The sequence below is a fragment of the Tachypleus tridentatus genome, chromosome 10 (assembly GCF_004210375.1).
Source record: "Tachypleus tridentatus isolate NWPU-2018 chromosome 10, ASM421037v1, whole genome shotgun sequence".
Lineage (NCBI taxonomy): Eukaryota > Metazoa > Arthropoda > Merostomata > Xiphosura > Limulidae > Tachypleus > Tachypleus tridentatus.
In genome coordinates, this window is record NC_134834.1 from 57,024,580 (window position 1) to 57,049,010 (window position 24,431).

Here is a 24,431-nt window from a genome sequence, read left to right on the forward strand (position 1 = left end):
GATCACTTATAAATTATATACAGCTGCCCCGGCATGGGTTAAGGCGTTCGACACGTAATATGAAGGTCGCGGGTTCGAATCCCGGTTGCATCAAACATGCTCACTCTTTTAGCCGTGGGGGCGTTATAATGTGACGGTCAATCTCACTATTCGTTGGTAAAAGAGTAGCCCAAGAGTTGGCGGTGGGTGATGACGACTAGCTGCCTTCCCTCTAGTCTTACGCTGCTAAATTAGGGATGGCTAGCACAGATAGCCCTTGTGTAGCTTTGTGCGAAATTCAAAAACAAACAAAAACAATATCTACAATTAGTGGTCTTTGAATAGCATTGTCTGAGATCCAAGGAAACAAACAAATGCATATTTATCGACACGTTATTTAAACATTTAAACAAAACAATATAATAAACAGTATAATATAACCAGTAATTTAGTTCTCTAAGTATCATGAAATGAACAAGGAGTTTAAAAAAAAAAAAGATACACAATTTTAGTATAATTTTATCACTAATGTGTATGATCATGTAATTAATTCAAGCATTTACATAAAATTATTAAACATTGTCACTCCGGTGGTTCATCGGCAAGTTCTTGAACTTATAACGCTAAAATGGAGACGCATATCTGTTGCAAATATCCAACTGTATCTATGAATGTAAAAATTATGGGGATATCTGAATTTGTTAAGAAGTTGACGAAATTATTCAGATGAATAATTGTTCATTTTACATCTTTATTGAAATGTATCTTAATTTGTATGTGTTATTGATAACAATAAGCTTAAATTTGTATGTCTAAGATAAAAAATGAATAGATAAATGGTCTTTCCTACTAATGTTATAAGTGCAGTAATTGTGTAAACGTATACGATTTATTAAAAACACATAAGATTGATTGATTGATTAGAATTTAATATAAAGCTAAACAATGGGCTATCTGTGCTCTGCCCACCATGGGTGTTGAAACACTGTGCCACTGGAGGGCAAAAACCAAAAAGATACTGGTATTTTAGAAAATATCGACTGTAGTAATAAAACACAATAAACTCGTTAGAATTAACGTACGTACTTGCATTTAACATTTGCATTTTATGTACAGAACAGTTAAGCATTTTGTTATATTTTATGTAATATTCATCATGGTTGGGATCTATTTGGGCGTGTCACGTGCTCTGTAGATCTCTTCCAATCTTTATGTAACATTCTGGAGTGTATTTTACTCTTGACTGCCCTGTCCTCTTTCGCATAAAACATGAACTACTTGAAAGCTGAATTGCCATATTTTTATGTTTACAAAATGTGAATGTTTTAAAACCGCTCCTTTAATTGTCCGTTATATACAAAAAATATGTCATCATATATAAATAAACTTTTAACTCATTAGTTAATAGCAAAAAAAGTTAAGTATCTAGAACACGAGATATTTCACATTTAATAAAATATTTATAATCTGTTGATTACACGTATTGCATGCTACACGCTATTTATTGTATAAAAGAAACAGCTATTGTAAATAATGTATATATAGTCATTACGTACCCAATATAAATACCAGAATCTAGTCAAATAATTATTTTGCGCACATAAATTTATGACATTTTGTTGAATACAGAACTGTATATAAAGTCCTGTAATAACATCTTTAAAAGCCCTACAAAGCCTGTCGGAGGGGCGAGACTATATCTTTGAAGACAAGGAGAGATTCGAATTTTTGAGAAGGTCTTATTTATTTTTAGTTAAGCACAAAGCTAGACAATGAATTAGTTACCTGTATTTTGCCTACCACGGGTATTAAACCCGGTTTCTAGCTTGTAAGTCCGTAGACATTCCGCTGTGCCACGGTGAGAGGGGTGCAGTTTTGAGAAGAAGCGCAGAACGTATATCTCGTAAAGGATGCCGTCGGCATCAGTATAACCCTGAATAACCTCAGTATATAAACAGAAAAACATATTCTACTTAGCTGTATGCATGATTACACAAAACCTCTGAAAGAATATGTGTACAGTTCAACTGATTCTAGTGTTTTGATCGTTTATTTTTCTAATAAAAAAAAACTACTCAAGAGAAACCTTTTGTACTTATCCCACGCTTAATGTCCCCACCCCTCTAGTGGCACAGTGGAATATCTGAGGATTTACAACTCTAGGAAACCTGTTTCGATACATGTGGTGGGCAGAGCACAGATAGCCCATTGCGTAACTTTGTGCTTAATTCCAAAGAAACAAATCCACGCCTAATATCGTTTATAACAGACTGTAAAACTCTCATGTTATGCTACTGGTTGATGGATCAATCACCACATTGTCTTCTGTCTAACCATATCCTAACACCTTTAGTGGTTAACGGTTATGATGGTCTATAAATATACAATTCAAGGTTCAATCCCTGCTACAGACACAGCGTATACAGTCCATTGAATAACTTTGCGCTTGAAACGGACAAAAACATATACCGTAACATTATCTAAACACCTTTATGAACACAGTAGCTATTCAAACTGTAAAGAAACCCAATGAAGAGAAAAAGAAGTTATTGTATTATAAAAAAAAAGTGAAAAGATGTAGACGGAGATATTTTTTCTTTAACCTAGAAGAGATTTCTTGAAATGTATATATCGGTTTTAAAACTTAAAATATAAGAAAGGAAGTAGAAATTTTATTTATAAACTTAAAGTTTATAAAATGATTTTAAAACATTATCATTCAAATTTATGTTAGTTAGTCTTGTAAACCTATTATATGCTATCCTTCGAAACTGATACAACATCTCACCACAAGCAATACGAAAGTATCATAATTAATTAACATTAAATTGCTGTGTAGGACAGCACTTATAAGTTTATAGTTCACATATATTTTACCAGTGTTATGTTATTTTATATGTGTTGGCATTCATTAGAATGAGAAAATTCTAGTTTTTAATTTTTATGGAAATTTTTATGTAAGAGTACAAAAAGTATTGGAAATATTTATATTTTTTTAAAATCATTAAGTATTTGAAAACGATAACGTCGCTGTAAATATATTTTCAAAGATTATTTATGAAAGCACAATTATGATAGATGTTAAAGAATGTAATATTTCATTTTGGCGTTATTTAACTTTTTAATATTTATAGTATAGAAAAATAAATGTGGGTTTCAAAATATATATATTTTGATGTAACTTTATGACGGGCCCAGATAGCCTAGTTGCTTTGCGCCATGAAACACTACACCTCACAACTTCATGATGACTGGAAATAATATTAAATGTCATAAAATATTGTTGTTAGTATTATCGTTGTTTTATCACAAACATTATACAATGGTTTGTCTTAGCTGTGCTAACCACAGGGAATCCAACTTTGAATTTTAATATTGCTCTTCCATCGGTGGACGCAAAATACTACAATCTTTGTAGTGGTTATTTAAATAATGTGAGCTGAAAAACTCATCAAGATCTATACAAGAATGTTCTTGAGTTATATATAGTGTGCTTCTCAGCTGAGATTATGTAGGTGTATATATAACTGAAGTGCTTTGTGTGTCATATCTATGCCAATAATTTATTCTAGAATAGATTTTCTTGTGTTCAAAAAATGTAGGCACATAAACAACATAGCAGTGTAGCTGAGGCTGTTACGGGTGCCGGAAAAGATATTCTATGTTTGCATTTCAGTCAACAGCAGAAACGCGATAAAGAACTAAACGTAAATATAGTCCATTCTTTCTTCAGGGTTTCAAGATGCTTCGTAAAACAACACAGCTTCCATTGTTAACTTATTTGAAATCTTAATATAAATTTCCTCTGGTGACTCAATCATAAACTAGAAAGCTTTTTATGCTAACACCCAGTGTTCAGTTTCCTGTGATGGGTATAACGCAGATAGCCCAATATCCCATTGTGCAGCTTTGCGCTTTAAAATATACAAACTTAATTTTAAAAAATGTATTTGAAAGATAAATTACATGAATTCATATTTGTAAAATCATTATTCATCACTGAATTATGAAACAACAATTTTAAAAAAGTGTGGGTGTGTGTTTTCTTATAGCATGACCGGGTGGTTAGGGCACTCTACTCTTAATCTGAGGTCTCTGGTTCGAATCCTCGCCACATCAAACATGTTTGCCCTTTCAGCCATGAGGCGTTATAATGTGACGGTCAGTCCCACTATTCTTTGGTAAAAGAGTAGCCCAAGAGTTGACGGTGACTGGTGATGACAAGCTACTTTCCTACTAGTCTTACACTGCTAAATTAGGGACGGCTAGCGCAGATAGCCCTCATGTAACTTTGCGTGAAATAAAAAAAACACACAACAAAAACTATTATTATAGCCAACACGGGTTATTTGCTGCCTCCACCGAGAAGAATCGAGCCCCTGACTTTAGCGTTGTAAGTCCGAAGACTTATTGCTGTCTTAGTGGTGTACTCGAAAACAAAAAGTGAACGAAAAGATATAAATGAGAAAATCTCAAGCTGGGGTCTGAAGTTGACAGATGTTATCCATAAGTCGTTCTATAAACTAATTCAGTTATGCTCTTTTCTTGCACGCAACTATATAGTTCAACGGACGGTTTCTGCTATTTCACACTGAAACTACGAAGGCGGAAAGAACACCTTCGTATCCTATTTTGATCTCTGTGGGGATGGGCACGCTCACAGTCTCCCCCATTCGGCTTCCACGCCTGTGATACCATTATTACATAAATAAATTAATTACAGTATATTGTATTTAATATAATAATAAATAAAACAGTTAAAATTCTTCTTATATAACGAATGCTAAGCATAATTCTAATTACTTTTAAATTATCATTTTCATGACACTGAAGCTGGACACCTTAAGCTCAACATGGAAATGAAATGTATTTGTTTTATCTTTTGATTTGATTTATCGTTTTAATCAAGTTTATATCTCCCTACATTTCAAATATGTTTCTCCATTAACCATGTTTGTCCTTCTGAAAAAAAAATCTGAGTTAAAACACCAAGTATTTGAATCATATCAATTGTTCTCCCATCGTGTATTGTCTAGCATATAGATTGTGATAGAACTCTTGCTTTAAAATTAACGTGACTGTAGCGATCTGAAAAGTCCTTTTTGCTTCATTATTGTTTTCTTGTATGAACCTTTTAGAAAACTTTATGTAGGTTTATTTGATTCATTTTAGTGTAAGATGTGATGAGACACAAGCACAAGTAAGTCATACATATATAGACTTTAAATACCAAGGGAATTATAAATTCTAACTCTAATCTATTTTTTAATTTCAAGCATTAAAAACTATAAATCTAACGTTACAGATAACGCTATCAACACTTCTCATTTCTCAATCAGTAAGTGCCTTAAAAAACACATGTTATGGGAAATAAATGAAAAATCCGATTATTTGAACATGGTTTATGAACTTTTGCGTTTATTTAAAAAACGTTAATTTTGATTATACCGACCTTCTGTGCATGTATCTTAAGTATACTTTAATCTCTTACATCTTCACGTCTGAGTCAGTAGTTAAGTAAAAATCATATTTTGGCTTACAAGTTCTTTTGGGACGCATTTTTGAGAACACAACAAACTGTACTAAGATCTATGTGCAGAATTCAACCAGAATTAACAACAACAACAACAAAATGCCTCGCAGTGGCACAGCGGTACGTCTGTGGACTCACACCACCAGAAACCAGGTTTCGATACCTGTGAATGGCAGAGCACAGATAGCTCATTGTGTAGTTTTGTGCTTAATTCTAAACAAACAAAAATTAACAAAAACTTGTGAAAAGTTAATGTGCAGTGTTCAATCGGCATGAAATTCTTGAGGGAGTCATACGTAAATGTACGTGCATACCATTGTCTTGTTGATATAATTTAACCAACACCACTAAGGAAAAGTTGAAGATGTATCTATACGCTTACAACTCGTAAAAATACATTATTATTGCACGTTAAAATTATAGTAAAAGGTCATAAAGTTTGACATTTAGCTTTTTTTCATCATCAGTTTTTAGACTTCAACGTGTTCTTTTTCGGCACTTTCAATTTCTGTGGCTGTGATTGGCGCTTCTCCACAACCATTCTCACCCATTCTTTCGGTTTCTTGGTCTTTCTCTTCACCCAGGCTGGTAATCGTATTATCAAGACCAGCACTTTCCTCTTCAAAAGCTTGTGGTTTTTCTCCGCTGTCAGGAACGTTATTTGGAGAAATGCTTAACTCGTGTTCAATAGCTTTTGTTGCGTTGTCCTCTGCAGATTCAACTGTGATTGTTTTACTTGTAACATCTTCATTTATCTTTTTGACTTCATTAATTTCATTCTCAGCGTTTTCATTTGTCCTTTGAGTGTCACTTTGTGTTTCAGTTTCTCCATTAAATTTCACTAGTGTTGTCTCCTCCTCATGTCCCTCTGCCATGTATTTGTCCGCTTCAGCTTCTGAAGTTGGTTCCTCCTCTTTACTGTTTACATCCTTTTCTCCAGTTTTCTGCCCTGAAAATTGCAAAGAGATTTCTCAGGTATTGGTAGTTAATAACCAAATTTGAATGCGCTATGCAGATGTTTAATCTTTGTGATTCAAAACATCAGAATATTATGTTATTGCATACATAAACACATTTAGCTTCTTAGGCTAACTGTATCAATAGGACACTAACATACGTTGCTCACCTTTATCTCGTGTTTAAAGGTTTTTATGTTGTAAGTATATTCTAGGTGGTTTCTCAAAATATTTTTAGAATAAATTCAAGGGCATTTAAAATAAACAAAATATGAAAATATTCTTATACATATAAACATATATAAGAACATGTTTATGTGCATGTCCTTTTTCAATGTTATCAGTAGTGACACCACGAACTAAAGACAGAACTACTATCTCTGCTACGCTTACTACAGAACAGTGTCATACTATTTTAGTCACGTGATAAGTAAGAACATTCTATTTATATATAAAGGAAACAAAATATAAAAAAAATTAAACTAATAGTTTAATATATTCAACCTGTATTCTGTCTAAACTGTGCATAAAATTTTAAGAGTACACATTAGATAACACTGTTTCTACAAAACAAATTATATTTCGTTATAAACGTTTACAGTGAGCTGTTTGTTTATTTGAGTAAGTGTATATACTGATAAATGTTTACAGTGAGCTGAAAAAAAAAAAGAATGGATATTCTAGAAAGAGGAAATGTTGTGTCCTTGAGAGAAGCAAGTGTTAAAAGTTTGACTTTTACATGAAGACTATAAGCACATTTAAACACTGTGTGTTGACATCATGAGAAAACCACTAAACTCTTCTTCAAGAAAACCACGAGTAAACAGACCTTGATGAAATCAGGAGAAGGAGGCGTAGAGTTTGTCTACATTTGCGGGAGGGAAGGGGTGTTACTGACAGTACGTGTATCACACCACAAGCTACTGACAGTATATTTAGTTTCGTATATTTAGTTATCTGCCGGATGTGTAATACTGCTTACTGGATAGTGGTAGTGAGTGTATCACACTACTAGCTACTGACAGTGTATTTAGTTCCATATAGTTAGTTACCTGTCGGATGTGTAATACTACTTACTAAGTACACAATTTCTTTCAATGGTTGTTTACCCTCGCTGTTGACATTAGAGTTTGCTTTACTAATTTATCACGTTTGTTTTTTGTAAGTAGAAAGACAATATGTAATAAACAGAAATTATTTTTATGAAAATCAGTAACATCCTGAAACATAGTTACCTGGAAGCAACCATTAATTTTGTATTAAATTTTGCTTTCTTATCTTGAAACAAACATAATATCAATACTAGAAAGGTTTTAAAATTAACTTCGATCATCAGTTACATTGTGATGAATAATGTGTTTTTCTTTTTTAGCAAAGCCACGAAGGCTATCTGCTCAGCCCACCGAGGGGAATCGAACCCCTGGTTTTAGCGTTGTAAATCCGGAGACATACCGCTGTACTAGCGGGGGCCAAAAATATCATCGTGCCGTGACCAGGATGAATAATGAAACTTATTTCTTTGTTGTACTGAGAAAAATACCAAACTCCAGCTTGCTACGCTTTGAAAATCATAAAGCACTCTTATAATGATTAATGTATAATTTAATCATTTTTCCCCAATGATTCATAACTGCCATAGTTTGGTTTGAATTTCGCACAAAGCTACACGAGAATTATCCGCTATAGTAGTTCTTAACTTAGCAGTGTAAGACTAGAGGGAAGACAGTCATTACCACCTACCGTCAAACTCATGGATTACTCTTTTACCAACGAATAGCGAGGTTTACCCTCAAATTGAGACGCCCTCACGAAAGGACGAACATGTTTGGTGGGACGAGGATTCAAAGCCGCGACCCTCAGATTGCATGTCGAGTGCTTTAGCCACCAGGTCGGGGTTAATAACTTCAATGAAATTAAAGCTCCACGCGGAATGAGCACGTTGCTATGTGTATAAAGTTTTGAAGATTAACATAAACTTTTAAAAGCTTCTTTTTTTGTTAAACAAACCTTTTCTTGCAAAACGATTATTCTACGTGAAAGAGATGATCGACCAGAGGTAGTTTAGTTTAAATGACAAAGTTGAGGAAACTGATTGAAAAGTGTATACAATGACCTTAGAAGGTCAACTAGATACTCCAAAAATATTCGTTTTGTCCGACTTAACCTTTACAAGTATATTTCAAAAGTGTTTTCGGAAGATAGAGTTCTCCGAGAACCACAACCCTAATACTACAGAAAAGTAAAGTTCTCTAGAGCTCAAAAACATATCATTGTAAAAGTCTAGATAGAGGGACGTAAAGCTTATATTTGAACAATGTGAGAGTTGTTTCTGTGAAAGTGACGTCTTCGATATTAGCGGATGTCATAAAACGATGTATTTTTAAGACATACACGCAAATTTATACATATTTTTTCAGTGACCTAGCGTTATATTTGATAGAAACTGGGTTCGTGTAGTCTCAGAGAGCAGATAATCGGTCGTGTAGGTTTGTGCTTAACTACAAAAAAACCGAAAGAAAGGTTGAAGCTTTACAGGTTTTGAGAGTATAGTTGACATTGCTCGAGACTGCTAACTCAGCTGATGGGTTTTTTTTTAACGTTGTGAGCATTTAACTTTATTATTATTGTGATAGATAAAGCTGCTCGCAACGTTGAATAGCTACATCTGACTTTTAAAGCCACACTTTTCTAGGTTGCACTACGATAGACACTACTAGTGTTACGCACTTAACATTGAAAGGTTTAAAGCAATTATTTTTCATGTAGCTATTACTGTGATATCCTGCTAATTATTCTAAATTGCCATATAAGGCATATAGATGTCCCATTTATTGCGAGGACATTATAAAGAAAACAAGCCCATCACCACTACAAGTGCTGCTTGCGAGGAGTTGTACTTTTGAATACTAATCAGTTTCTACCATACAATACCATTTTCAATCATTCTCAACTCTTGATAATCCAGCTGAATCGATGATAGGAAAGGTCGATAAAAATGTCATTAAGTGGTGAATTATTTCTTCGTGACATCCAAACTAATTGTAAAGTAAGATAGATTAATTTGCTTTTCTGTAATGAAAAAGAATAAGATGGGCATGTTAGAAAAATCTATGTTACTGTACTAATAGTTTCATATCAGGATATAAGCGTTATTATTATTCGTGAAAAGTTTTAACGTGTAATAATATGCCATTAAAATTATTCAGTGGGTATATGGCACAAAGTTATTCGATAGCAATACTGTAAAGAAATAAACAAATAGTTAAAAAATAAATTTTGTGTTTGAAATTGGTGTATTCCCTTCCAAGATTGAAATACTAGTTGGGGTGTGATGGGTGTTTAACACTGTTGCCAAGGCAAGTAATATGTAGTCATAATACACCTCATTAACCTCAATTAATTCATTACATCGTAAGACTTTTATTTGATATTTTGATTCATTTCCAGTTTTATTTTTCTTACCATGATACTCAGGATCTGGTGCGGCCTAGGGGTTAATGTATCGCGCTGTTGTTTTTATTATTAAGCAAAAAAAAAACTGCCTGTGTTCTGTCCACCATAAGTATTGAAACCCAGTTTTTAGCGATGTAAGTCTGCAGATATATCGACTTGCCACTAGGGGGAAAGTCGATATGTCTGATGAGTTCGCATTAAAACGATGAGAGTCAATCCATTATTTGGTTCGAAATAGCGAGATAGGACTGGTTGTCCTTTTTGATCATTAACTATAAATAAAGATGGCTAAACTTAAATCTTAGACTTGTGTAGCTTAAGAGGGCGTTTAGGTTTTAAAATATCATACACTTTTTCTGATAATTTAGATATTTTTTCGTGATTTCTTTTTCTTGCTAGGTTGGACTTTTAACGACGGTTGACTGACTTTACACATTGACGAATTTCTGTTAGCTCTTCTTGTTATTTGTTTTTGTTTTTTCATCACTTTTTCTTTATTTTACCAGTAATTAAATTCTAGTATATGAAAGATAAATGTTTCTTTTATCACCCTTGGTTTTATAAGTTAATGCCTAAGAGAAACAAAACTGTCATCATATTCTTGAGTTTCGTTTTCTTCTCACAGATCAATATTGGAAAAAAAACTGAAACCATACACTTTAAAGAATGATTTATAATGTTTCGCTATTATGCCTCCATTTGATAGATGTTAATCAAGCATAATTGCCAGTAAGTATTGATACATATTTAGTGAACTCTAACGCCACTTCTCATGGAAGGTAGCGCAAAGAGTAATGATATTTCTGGACCCATCTTTTCTGCACTTTTTCTTCAAACTAAACGTTCCCGTGTGTTCCAGTTGGATTTAGGTTTATACTCCAGGTTGGTCAAGGCAAATTCAGGCCACATGTGCAACATAACATGATGCATTTAAATGATGTTTTCAACAACATTTCAGCATTTCAAGCAGAGCAAAATTGCTTAAACTTTCACAGTACATAAAAAATGAACAGACACAAAATATGTGTTCTTTGAAAGTTATTAGTGCATGAAGTTCAAAGTAATTGGGATAATACAATCCCAAACTACAATACTATCCTGACAAATATTCATAGTTAGGAAGAAAAAGTCATAATCTAAATATTATTCTGGATTCGTCGAATCCAAACCCATCCATTTAAAGCGAAGTGTATGGATATATATTTCCAAAAGATGGCTTTCTCTATTCTTCATGACAATTTCAAGGCACCACCCGAGCCGTTGCTTTAGCGCAGAAATTTTGTTAAGCGACTCACAGGATGTAGCAGACAAATCGAATCCGACATAATGGAGCCCCTATGCTTAACGACCCTACCGGATTGCATCCGTGAACTGTCATTAAAGTTCTGGAAAATAAATATCATGCTGAATATTTGGTTTCATTTAAGGTGAACGTGTTTTTATGATCACATGGACCGAGAAACGATTAATTGTGAGGGGCATGGTCGACACTGATATAAATAATGCTCTCTTATTTCTTCAGCACATTATTTAATTAAGTTGTATTAAGAACATGCAGCATAAAATGGCACATCAGTATGTATGTGGACTTGTACCGTTAAAAACCGAGTTTTAATGCCCGCAGTAGGCATAGCATATATAGCTAATTGTGCAGCTTTGTGTTTATTTGCAAATGAACAATAACAATTATGACATATTTTCTTTATGGAATTTTTCTTGTTTGGGATTTCGCGCAAAGGTACATGTGAGCTATACATGTGCTGTTCACCTCTAATTTAGTAGTTTAAGGGTAGGAGAAAGGCAGCTAGTCGTCATCACTCACCGCCAAATCTTGGTTTACTCTTTTACCAACGAATAGTGGGATTGACCGTAACATAATACTCTCCCCTTCAGCTGAAAGAGTGAACATGTTTGGTATGATGAGGATTTGAGCCCACGACACCTCAGATTACGAGTCGAGCGTCCATTTAGACATGCTAGACCTAAGACATTTTGAATCCAACTAACTGTCTGCTGCAGGTGTTAACGTTTACAAAACCTACATAAAACTACATCATGATATTTGTATGTAAGTTCAGTGATGATGGGTTTTATCATATCGTACATTTATGTAACATACGGTGCAAAACAATCGTTAATAATAAGTACTGTGTGAGCATGTCAAACGTAATCAATGAAATGCTTTCTTTTTTCGTTAAGTTTTGGTACAAGAGAAATAGATAATTTATTTGTTCTTGAAATTAATATTTTCATGAAATCTCAGACAATCTCAGCATTCCTCAATAAGGTTAAGCTTGTATGTTTAACCAATTAATTGAAGAACATTAAAAAAGGTTAAAGCCCTACTTTCACCCTGAAGTTTGATTTCTAGTTTTCATTTATCTCTTTTACATATGAGAAGCTATTTGCTTTTTTGTTTGTTTGTTTTGGAATTTCGCACAAAGCTACTCGAGGGCTATCTGTGCTAGCCGTCCCTAATTTGGCAGTGTAAGACTAGAGGGAAGGCAGCTAGTCATCACCACTCACCACCAACTCTTGGACTACTCTTTTACCAGCGACTAATGGGATTGACCGTCAAATTATAACGCCCTCACAGCTAAAAGGGCGAGCATGTTTGGCGCGACCGGGATGCGAACCCGCGACCCTCAGATTACGAGTCGAACGCCTTAACACGCTTGGCCTTGCCGGGCCTATTTGCTTTTAGCTTAGTTCGTTAAACACGTGCAGTAATTACTTCTACACTTTTACTCCACTATATTTCGGAATATTTCCAACGATATTACAAATCATTACAACTTCTTGAGTAGAATATTATTCCAGAAAAAAAACGTGAATGATTTTATTGAGTTTTTATTTAGAAAAGTTATTTAAGAAAAACTATGTGTAAAAAAATTAACAGATAAAAGAAACTGCAGTTACTATTGATACACAAAGTAATTAAGAAAAACGTAAATTGTAATGAACTTTTCAATCGAAACTACTAAATGCATTGTAACTTTTGATTGTTCTTGTTTGATTTTAAATAGAACGTTACACACAGTTCTTATTTGTACTCTGCTTACCACGGATGTCAAAACCTGGTCTCTGACAGTATAAGTCTGCAGACATGCCGCTGTGCCACTAGGGGTGAAACTTAAGGACAGTTTCAGAGTGTTTTGACAAACCATAGGTCCAAACGTATATCAAAGTTGCATAAGGAGGATTTGATGAATATGTCGTTGCCTTTTTAATGAAAACAATCGCTGATGTTGATATATAGCTAAAGGCTTGCAAGCCTTCAATTATTTCAAATCCTTGCTTTTCAACTTTTCTAATGGCACTGGTAAGTATTTAGTTTCATGTAATTGGTTGTGAAGTCAGAAGGTTTTCTAGTGCAATCTTAGCCTTCACCTTGTGGAACGGAGCACTCGTTCATATTAGTTTGGAGTATAGTTTCGAAATCTATTATCGTTCTATGTGGCTTCTTTTTTGTAAAAGGTTTTATCTTCTCAGGAGAATATATTCTTTATTTATCATTTTCAACATACGAATATCCTTTCTCGGAAACGTTTGTGGTACTAACTCAAATATTCGTTTTTGTAACTTGTGTGAATACTCTAAAGCATTAAATTCATTTTATTAATAGTAAGAAGTTCAGAGATTTTCAAGTTACAGAAGAAGTTTGATTTCATTATAAGGTATTCTATTTTAAATTTCTAACGATTGTTTTTGGAATTTCGTGCAAAGCTACAAGAGGGCTATCTGCGCTAGCCGTCCCTAATTTAGGAGTGTAAGACTTGAGGGAAGACAGTTAGTCATTACCACCCACTGCCAACTCTTGGGCTTCTCTTTTGTCAACGGATAGTGGGATCGATAGTCACAATATAATGCCCCCATTGCTAAAAAAGCGAGAATGTTTGGTATCACGGGGATTCAAACCCGCGACTCTTAGATTAAAAGTCGAGCACCCTAACCACCTGGCCACGCCGGGTCAGGTTTTAACTAATGCATCAACTTTGAAATTACGTTTTTATGAAGAAATGAAAAAACTTCAAAATTAAAAAAAAACATTACTATATTTTGTGACTCATTAGTAAATGCGTGTGTAAATAAGATGCTTTGTCTTACTAATTTAGCGTTTTAAACTATATTGCTATAAACAGATATTCAGCCAAAATTAAACTGTATTAAGTTATTACATTGTAAACCTCTTTCAATATAAAAGAAATATATTCACATCATTACTTTAGTTACAAATTGCTTATTAAAGAATAAGTGTCACTTATTCTTAAGTGGACAAAACAATGAGTCCAAATAATATAATGACATCTTCAACCATATTTATACATTCTAGCAATAAGTAGGCAACGACTCCAGAAAACAAAGAATACAAGATTATCATCAGTATTTTGCGCATCTGGTCATTGCAATATTTAAAGGTGAATTTTCAACAAATTTAATAATTGCCTTAGAAACTGTACTTTGGTTACGTATAATTCCTGTGTGGTTGTCATATTTTTAAACATTTCAGTTTTTGAGTAGAAAATGAAACAAAATATGCGGGTTCTTGAACTCAAGTTCCTCTCGGTCGTTCGGTTGTTTTCGTGACGTTTCACAACTAAGACGTAATAGTTGCCAAGCACGCTTCGTTGCTCGCCGACCATTTTGTTCCTTTCAGTGCTGGTGTTTTATATAAATCTATCGGTGCTTTTTTCGGATTACATACTTTGTGAGACTATTTTTTGTCTTGATATTGCTACTTTATGTTTGTTTTACGATAACATGGTTTACTGCGTTGCTTATGTTTGTAAAAACGGTTTGACATCGGGTTAAAGCTTCTTTTCGTTTCCGTACAAGGAGAAGGGACCGGCAAGGTGGTGACAGTGGGTGCGGATGGTCAATAGGAAGAACTGGACTCCTTCACACCATGCAAAGTTTTGTCGAGATGAATTTGAACGCTCATGTTTTGTGTCGGATCCCACTATTTTTGATTCCTTGAGTTTCAAGCCAGGCAGGTTGAAGCTGAAAATACCATCGGCAGTAGACAGGATCGTCCTCACCATCTTTCCTCGTGTAGAGCTGAGGACTGATCTCAGCCTGCAGCATAGAGGTTCCACCTCTCTGAAGCCATCCCTTGCCATCACGAAAAGAACAAACGTAAAGGTATGTGTGCAGTATAAAGCGATAAACAATAACTAGTATAATATAATAATTTCAAAAGTACACGTTTTTGAAGAATGTAACTAGACATACACATTTTACATTCATAAGCGTGTTTTGCATTTGTGGCACCTGAAAGTCAGTGAAACCTTGATTTCCTAGTCTGGACAGTGAACACATCTATCTTAAATAGAGTATATTCCAAGTTTAAAAGCTGGTAGATAAATCATTCTATAGATGTTTTTGTATCATTTTTACATATGGAAAAGTTTGAAGAATACCATTTTTCAAATTGAACATTTCAAGATAAATTGAAATAAGACTATGTATTGAACATGTTGAAGTAATCAAGTGCGTGTTATGTATTTAAAAAAAAACAGTGTAGACTTGTAAACAATCAAATATAAAATCCATAACATATTTCCATAACTCATCATAATAAAATTAATCTTAACACAGTACTTTGACATTGTCATATTAAATGTAAATCTCATAAACCTCATAAAGCATGTTGTTTTAATATATAATCTTATTTCTTCAGTATCACTCACAGTTCCGCTACTCTCGCTCGTGAAACTGTCCTCATCACTATAACTTGTCAGATCTGTGTCAAAAGTAACTGTTCTAGGTTCGTTCAGAGTAGGTTTGAATTGATATAGCGCTACTCGACACTGTTCAGAACACAAAGTCAAAACAGACTCCGCCTCTGTTTCTCCGTATGCACTGGCAATGTTTATTTACATTTAACGCGCTGGTGTTGGCGGTTTGTTTGGCAACTATTACGTCATAGTACTTTTCCTAGCGGCAAACGTAAAAAGTAAAACGTTCGGATTGCCGCTCGGAAAGGGCTCTTTCTGCACCAAGTGCTATATTTCATTTACTAGCACATATGTTTTATAAAAAATGTGAACCTGCAAAATTAATCAGTATGAGTAATTCTTTTGACTGCAAAGTTTTCTTTTTTCTGTAAAATTCACCTTTAAGGCAGTGTCATTTTTACACTTATTTTTACAAGATGTGAAATTTGTGGAATTGCATCTCATACATTGCATTTCCCTTTTAAATTGATTGTTTCAGACGCTTTTGCAGGGAACGATCTTTGTTTGGGACAGAAGGAAAGAAGAGACTAATTCTTGTGTCTTATTTCATTAAGATCATATTCTGCACACGTTATATCACAGATTTTTATATTTTTTGTGGCGCATTTCTCTCTTTTCTTTACTTATGGTGACACCGTCTTCCAGTTATGCGAGTGTCAAAAATTCTTGGAGATTTTGGCGAATATGCTTCAGAGGCTTTGCTTCTCCTGCAGGCAGGAGACACAGCCTTTCAAGGCACGTAGTCCAGAAAAGAGGGCAGAGGATGTCCTGACCTAAACAATTTGTAATATCATGGTCCAAGACATATATAGATTTACCTTTTGTTACGTATGTTAAACTATATCTTTGCATTTAGCCATGAGAAGAAGTAAAGAGAAAGTACTGCTATGTTTGTAACAGAAGATTATATCACAAAATCATTTCCCTCTTCTGCAGCGTTAGAAACATGCAGAATAATCCTGATGTAAAGATGTTTCCTTGCCACTTATTCTGTATTTGTTCCTCACTGACTATCCTGACAAAAGAACGAGTCTCGTGTCAGACTCCTTCTGCGTGGTGTAAGGATGTTTCCCTGATTATGAGTTTCTTATTTGTTGAGCATCTTGATCTTGCTTAAATTCAGAAACTTCAGCTAAGCTATCAACAAAAATTTGCATAGCATACACGTTCAGTACGTGTTATGAACACTACTCCAATACTGACGTTGTTTATTTAATCCGCGATTTTTGAGCGACTGTTTCTGTACATTACACAAATAAGTATACCACAAGATTATTTTATCATGGCACAAGAACAATTATACAAGAAATGTGAAGTTTCAGGGATTCATTATTTTCATTTTTCAAATTTTTTTCTTGTTTGCTTTTTCGATATTATTTATTAACAAACAAAATGGTAGTTTTGTGTCCAAAATCAAATGGAAAAAGGCTAGAAGAGGGAACTCTACAGCAGTCTTTTCTGTTTACATGGTTTGTTCAATATTCATGCACATTACACTTTTCTAGTAATAAACTTAACAAATGGTTTTTCATTATTCTAAGTATTATACAGCACAGATAGCTCTCGAGTAGCTTTGTGCGAAATTCCAAAACAAACAAACAATCTAAGTATTATGCACCTCAAAAATAGGTCTGAAAAAATTCCACTCACCAGATTTTACTACTTTTGATTTAATAATCACTAGAAGACTACAAAAAATTTAAAATTTCCACCACACCCATTCTTTGTATAGCAATAAGAACAATTGATGCAAGTATTTATTTTCGTATTGGAACGAATGAGAAGAGGAAAGTTCATTGCGTACATTTTTGCACAGTTTGACTGTTAACAATTTCAAATCAGCTTTAAAATAACTTTTAAAATAATAATAAATTTTGCCATTAATCGCCGTCAAGGGAATCAACTCCATTTCGCAAGCACGCTAACAGCAGAAGCGAATATTGGACTGAGCGCATGCAATGCGAGGCTTTCTTCAAGTCAAAGTCCAAAACTAGAAATAGGCAGGAGCAGTCTATTATAATCAAGACTCTACCATGCCTACATTATTTAAAAACCCTTAAAACAACATTCTTTCCTGTGTTCATATTGTTTAGTATATTTTGTTTATGATATCAGGATTCTTTCATTTCCAACAGAAATTATCCACAGTGCAGCGGCTTCTGAGAATGTTATGAGGAGAATAATTTGAAACACGGAAAGCGAAGAATTGTAACAAAAACAAAATAATGGTTTACAATCAACAATTTACAATATTTTAACTTATTCTTCTGGTTGTTTGGGTGGAAAAGTATAATGGATGTAAAACCTTTGCACAAGACAGAGAAGAAATTCACAATAATCGTTGATCCTGCACTATTAGGTCTGACCTAGGTCTTACTGTAGCATCCTGAAATATTTAGATTATCTACATCAGTGATAATTTTTGTTCAAGGTAAATAAACCCAAACCCTTCTAAATGAAAACATCTTGCAGAGAAAATATCATCCAATTATAATTTTTACAGACAAGAATTGCTGTACGTAGCTTTTGTCTTATAAAAAGTAAACGTTTACAACACTTTTCATCTGCTTCACAGGGATGTTGCTAACTACATGCTGAACATGTGCATGAAAATGTATATAGAAGTGTCTAAAATATACCAGAATGAAGATATATTTTTCTTTAATTACAGAAGGATAAAAGTGTACAACCATTCCAATCGCTACAACTTCACAGCTCTTGAAGACCATTTAATTAAGATAAAGGTGATATCAACACATCTTTGTCCAAATACGGGTCGTAAAAATGAATTAAAAATATTAAATTAAAATAAATATTCATCATTCGTGTTCAACGGTTCCAAAATGGCAAATGTTGCCAATGTTTCTAAATACTTCATTTCATGATTCGATTTAATTAGTTTTCTTTTTACGGAATCCAAAATTGGATTAGCAAAGCTAAAATCCAGGTTACGATTTCAGTAGTAGATAGAGCACATATAGCTCATTGTGTCGCTTTGTATCAAAACAAATAAACAACAGTTTTCATGTGTCAGTGTACTTAACTTTGCCCTCCATTTGGTGAAAGGAAGTCAAAATTATAATATTGCATTACGTGTGCATTGTGTATGTTCGTTTTGAATCGAGAGGTTATCATAATTGCATATCTTTATGTGTAAAACAGGATCTACGTAAATTACTCACTTGCTATGTTGCTATCACGTTGTATATTATCATTCCATTGTGTACACTACGTTATCACGACCGTAGTTGACAGGTTAAATATTTATTTATAATTTATAGAAAGAAACCCAAATGATATATCGTAAATTCCTGTATTTTTAAGAAATTTTCAAAAAGAAAATAACTTTAATTTGAAGCAATATCAAATCAATATGACATGGAGTTGTAGAATATTATAAAAATTAGCATTTTATTTCCATTTTAGGTAATATAAGTTTAACTACAATATTTTTTGAGTTTAAGTATTTCTGTTCAGTTTGAGCTGTTAGAGACTGGATATCAAACAGACACCATTTTAGCTAAGTTTATGTGTTATAGTTTATAACGCTAAAAATTCTTAGGTTTTTCAATAATCAACCGCTAATCCGACTATGGAAGTTTCATTTATTTGCTGCTTTATCTTGCTTTAAATAGAAAATTTGATTAGAATTATAAAAACTACTTTTCGTTTATCTTTTAAAGTTAATTTGTTAGATTTTGGAAAACTGAAGAAATATGGGCAAAAAATAATTATGTGAAAAATGGCAGATATTAGCAACACTATTCTTGAGTTCATCTTAAAGAAGGTGTGAACTGTCACAAGATATTCTGATATATATATATCAGCCAGAGTAGCTCATACAACCCTTCCAAACGTTGAATTTAAATTAATAAATAATTTAACGAACAGTTTGAGCTTAACAGAAATGTCAATTTTACCGTCTTATTGCTGTAAATGAGAGTTAAAATGAACGATGAGGTGAGAAGCAAAATACATCATGCTGATGATAACTACAGATGATGTAATATGGGTGTAATAATATGATCTGAAAATTTTACATGTTACGAAAAAAAACAAACGACATGCCAAAACGACAATATCATTACTTGTAAAGCCCAGAATTTATCTTCATTTTTAATTCTGTAGATAATTTTCAAAATTAAGCCTACATATATGGGAGAATACTTGGATTTCCAATAGGTCAACTAGAATAAGAAAAATATTAAGGCCTCCACAAATAGACTTTGATAAGATATTTATTAATATATAGTAATCAACATTAAAATTATTCTCTGTGTTACAGATAAATTTTCTGTTGATGTCTTTATTTCGAAAGTTAAATACTGACCTAATATTTGTGGCTTTATTACAGGTAGGTATATATAAAAGTGACCCTGCTATAGCAATATATTACACATTAATATTTATTTTTCTTCTAATTTTATATTGAATGAACTTGAATAATCTAGTTACATTTTGCTAACAATATTCATTTGTTGCTTGAAATTTAAATAGATTTAGATGTTTCTGGAAATTGATAGCTCAATAAGTAAAGTTTTTCTTGACAAACCTTTTGAATTAACTTGGAGAAAATAATTTTTAGAGTGTGTTTTTTTCATAAAGTTAATTAAGAGTAATAGAAAACTAAAGTCGAGTAATGTTTAATTAAAACGATTCAGAGAGCAATCCTTAAGTCTCAATTCGTTAAAACCTTTGGTATGTAAGACATAACGCTCACGTACACTGGTGTATTAAATTAAATTATTGAACATGTTTTACCATATTTCATTAAATGTGTACTCTATATTACTCAATGATGTAGTCAGAAAAAAAAATCAAGGGTTATAAGGATTTGTATCTTGTAATCCGAGAAAAGTGTTTAAAGAACAAAAATATCTTTCTCTGAAATTCTGCAAATGACATGTTCGTGATGATTCATATACACCAAAGATGGTTTGATATATTTTAGTAATTTCGATCAAAGTAAGTTCATTTTAAAGCGTATAACTACTCTATGTGCTATACAGTTTGTGCTTGCCGATGTTATCGAATCCCGAATTTTAGTGTTGTAAGCCTTCAAGTTTAGTACTGAGACACCAGGAAGGAGGATCATTTTCAACTAAAACACACAATGTTTTTTACAAATACTTCTCAGTCATTTTGAAAGAAATGTTTTTGTTATTTGTTTTATAATAGGAAAGCTACAACAAAAAATTTTATTTCAATAATATTTTTTATCTTTTGAATGGACTATCTGAAGCATATTTTAATTATCACAATCTATGTTTTGAATGTAGCAACTTCAAAGTTATAATACGTATAAAACTTTTACTACGTTGTCTCGTTATCATGAAAGCTATATTTAATAATCACTCACACTCAGGACTTATCATATGAATTTTATTGCTTTACAAATAATGAGTTTCTTTGCGTATAAATATTTAACAACTGAGAATATGGAAAATGTTTAAAAATAAAAAAAAGGTATTTTTTATGTTATGAAAATATATAGTTTGCCACTAGGTTGGAGTAGATTTGTACTGGTTATTAAGATTTTCATGAGAACTATATGACCCGCTAATGCCTATAAGATTATGAAAGTTAATTCTCAAATTATTTTAATTGAATGAAAAACATACGATATAGAGTTGAAAAAACCACTAATTAACCTTTTCGAAATGAGCTAATTCAGCGGTGGGTCGGTGGTAAACAGATGAGAGTGTAACTAAAAAATCGAAGGACTGATTCCCCATGCTGGACTGAGCAGTCATAATCTGCCGTGTAGCTTCGCGCTGGAAACAACCACAGGCTAAATGCTAAGAGATTTATTCTAGAAAGTGCTTTTTGGACTTTAATTAAAATTTAGAGGAATTTCGGTGTTAAGTAGCGACAAGTCTACTCCATATTAGTAAAAACATCTGAACTTCCAATATTATAATTAAGTCGAAATGAAGTAAATTGTATGATCAAACTACACCTAGTCTGTGAATTCAGAAGTTTGTATCATTGAGTTTGTTTATATAGACTTTTATTTACGTAGCTAAATTCACATTTAGTTTTCCTGCAGGTTATTTATTTTGTTTATAGTTCTATACGTTTGTTGTTTCCATGCAGGGGTGTGAAATGTTATTATGGGTTGCGGGGAAGAATTGGTGGAAAAACAATCAGCATATAGACACTATATTCATCCTATATTTAGGCAAACTCATCAACCAACCATGGAACAACATTATGACATGTAAACATTGTGTTCATTTGATGGTCAAAAACAAAAATGATAGCTTCAGAAATAAGGGCAATATATCATTTATTTGTTTTAGCACAAAGCTACTTAATAGGCTATTTGCGGTCTGTCCACCACGAGGTACCGATCTCGGATTTTAGTATTGTAAGTCCGTAAAGTTACCACTGACTCACCGCCGACAGCGTGTGTAATTATACAGTTAAAGCATGACAGATTACAATATTTGTTATTGATTTTTGATTACATGCCTTGCAGTATATTTACAATTCAGAACAAAGTGGCCAGAGTTCTGCGGGTATTATGTCTAACACTGAACCTCAAAATATTAAAATCATTCGAATCAGTTTTAATGGAAAGCAAAAACTGAGTATAGAAACAGAGTGCAGAACGGGTGGAAGTAAGAATCGTATTGCAAAACGTATAATTTTCAAAAGTGTTTATGAGGAGAAACATAACATGAGAATTAAGAATCCTCACTTTGTGGCAATGCTTTAGTAAAAGTTTTACGTAGAAATCTAATCCACGTACACTGAGATAAACCTATAGTTAAAAACGCATAATCAATATTTTTATAGACATATTGGTTGACTCGTCTTCGGAATACCGAACAAATTCAATGTGTTTTTGTAGAGTTGAGCTTTTGCATATTATTTAAAGTATTCAGTAATTGTAGAATATATAGTATGACTCAGGTTCAAAGGAGTAAAATATTACATTGTAGAATCTGTATTACTCCTTAAATAAAATTCTAGTATACTGCATTACAATACACTATTCTACAATGTACTGTACTATAGAGGAGTACAGTGGATGCAGGCCCAGTAAACAAATGATTATTTTGGTTCTTTGTTAATCACAAAGCTACACAATGGGCTATCTCTACTCTGCTTGCCACAGGTATCGAATCCCTAAGTTGAGCGTTATAAGCCTCCAAACGTACTGGCAATCTATTTTAGAAGTCTGTAGTATCTTTAACAAACTTTAGTATATAGTTGTTTTACTATGAATAAGTTGCTTTTTTGTTTTCAAGTTTTATATTTTGTTTTATTCCCAAAATTATTTGTTATTCATTATTAAATATGAAAAAAACATGAGAAAATCAAAATAAAAACAATGCTAAATTGATTTTAGGTGAAAATCTGTCGTTGATTATTATCATTATATTTATATGATACACAAAATGTTGTTACCTCTGAAGAAGGACATTCTATTGAAAAAACAAAAGGCCCTGTACATAAATCGCTCTGTGTTGTTGATCCGAGTTGAATAACTCCCCAGTGGCACAGCAATGTGTCTGCGGACTTACAACACCAGAAAATGAGTATCGATATCTGTGGTGGGCAGAGCACAAATAGCCCATTGTATAGTTTTATTGCTTAACTACAAATAATGTTAAGTTTGAAAAGGTGAAGCAATAGTTTTTGTTTTGTAAAAAAAGTATGAATAAAAAATAACGACGCATGAGATTTTCTGTCTAGTCAAATAAAAATCGGTTTGAGTAAACTTGATGATAATGTTCAGAAACAAAAATTACTAATTTTATGCATTTTCTCTGTGTCAGAAAGTACATAAGAGTGGTATTTGTAACAAAAAACGTGAACATTCTGAGCGTAAGTTGTGAAAAGAGTGAAATTTAAGTATTTCCATAATTAAGTTAATTTTTTTTTCAATACCTTAAACTGTTACATTTTCGCTCATGCGCTTCAGCAGGTTTGATTGGACGTCAAATAAACGTTTGTTACCTTACCTGTTTCCTTAGTAGAATTCTCTGTATCTATCTCTCCATTTGTTTGACCATTTAAATGACTATTTCCAGGGTCAGAAGAACTTCCGTCTGTAACTCCAACATTTGCATGCTCCGAGGTTTTCACAGATATTGCTTCTGTTCCACCGGAAGCTTCTTGGGGCGCAGCTGCTGCTCCAGTCTTTGTATTAGCACACCCCATATAAAACCTACAAATAATTTCAAAAGGTTTCCACAAAATCCAGTTTAAAATAAGTTATTAGTATAGTTATCACTCTGTGTAAAATTCAACTGAAAAAATAGTCCACAGTAGTTAATGAATAATACCTACTTCAAACTAAGTGATGCAGCTATAGTTAAACACACTAATAAAGTAAAGTTGTATCGTTATATATTAAATGTCTTTTCTTTGTCTTTAACCAGCTAACACTGACGTACATAAGATTATAATTTAAAACATTGCTTGCTTAAAATGAAAAATAACCTTTTTTTTTTGGTAATCATAAGCTTTCGTTTTCTCTGTTTATCACGTGCTTTTCAGAAAAATTGGGAAGGCTCTACAGGTTGGCACATTATGAACTCTTACCTCGATCTTCTAGTAAGTGGAACTGAGTTCAGGTGAATTGGTTTGGACTTTCTTGCGCAGACAAGTAGATCAGTCGATGTGGTGACACGTGTTCCACCTTTTTCCGTGTCTCTCACAGCTGAGTTTCCGTAAAAGGAATGTAAAATTCGCGTTGTCTGTTGGGTCGAAGAGGACTTGCGCTGATAGAGAAACGTCATTAAGGTATGTGGTAGTCGT

At 33.2% G+C, this 24,431-nt stretch overlaps 2 protein-coding genes across 2 annotated transcripts in view; both read right to left on the reverse strand.

Moving 5' to 3' along the window:
• Positions 1 to 1,843, reverse strand: part of LOC143229355 (uncharacterized) — a 29,043-nt gene extending 27,200 nt beyond the window's left edge. The window contains exon 1 of the mRNA XM_076461573.1: positions 1,765 to 1,843. The gene's annotated coding sequence lies outside the window, so the exon portion shown is untranslated. The remainder of the gene's footprint in view (positions 1 to 1,764) is intronic.
• A 3,437-nt stretch (positions 1,844 to 5,280) lies between these two features.
• LOC143228352 (uncharacterized) lies at positions 5,281 to 24,412 on the reverse strand. Its single transcript, XM_076459620.1, has 3 exons — positions 24,216 to 24,412; positions 23,633 to 23,838; positions 5,281 to 6,461 (listed from the first exon to the last, which is right to left on the reverse strand). Exons 1-3 carry the CDS (start codon positions 24,410 to 24,412, stop codon positions 5,983 to 5,985), a joined length of 882 nt encoding a protein of 293 aa, XP_076315735.1. The 3' UTR covers positions 5,281 to 5,982.
• Positions 24,413 to 24,431: the final 19 nt, after the last annotated feature.

What these genes read in the sequence shown, in the direction of transcription:
- LOC143228352 (XM_076459620.1), bottom strand. Translation starts at nt 24,412, where the DNA reads ATGACGTTTCTCTATCAGCGCAAGTCCTCTTCGACCCAACAGACAACG. An exon ending in CCACTTACTAGAAGATCGAG is followed by an intron (nt 23,839 to 24,215) that starts GTAAGAGTTCAT and finishes AATTATTTGTAG; the next exon opens with GTTTTATATGGGGTGTGCTA. An exon ending in GAATTCTACTAAGGAAACAG is followed by an intron (nt 6,462 to 23,632) that starts GTAAGGTAACAA and finishes TGCAATTTTCAG; the next exon opens with GGCAGAAAACTGGAGAAAAG.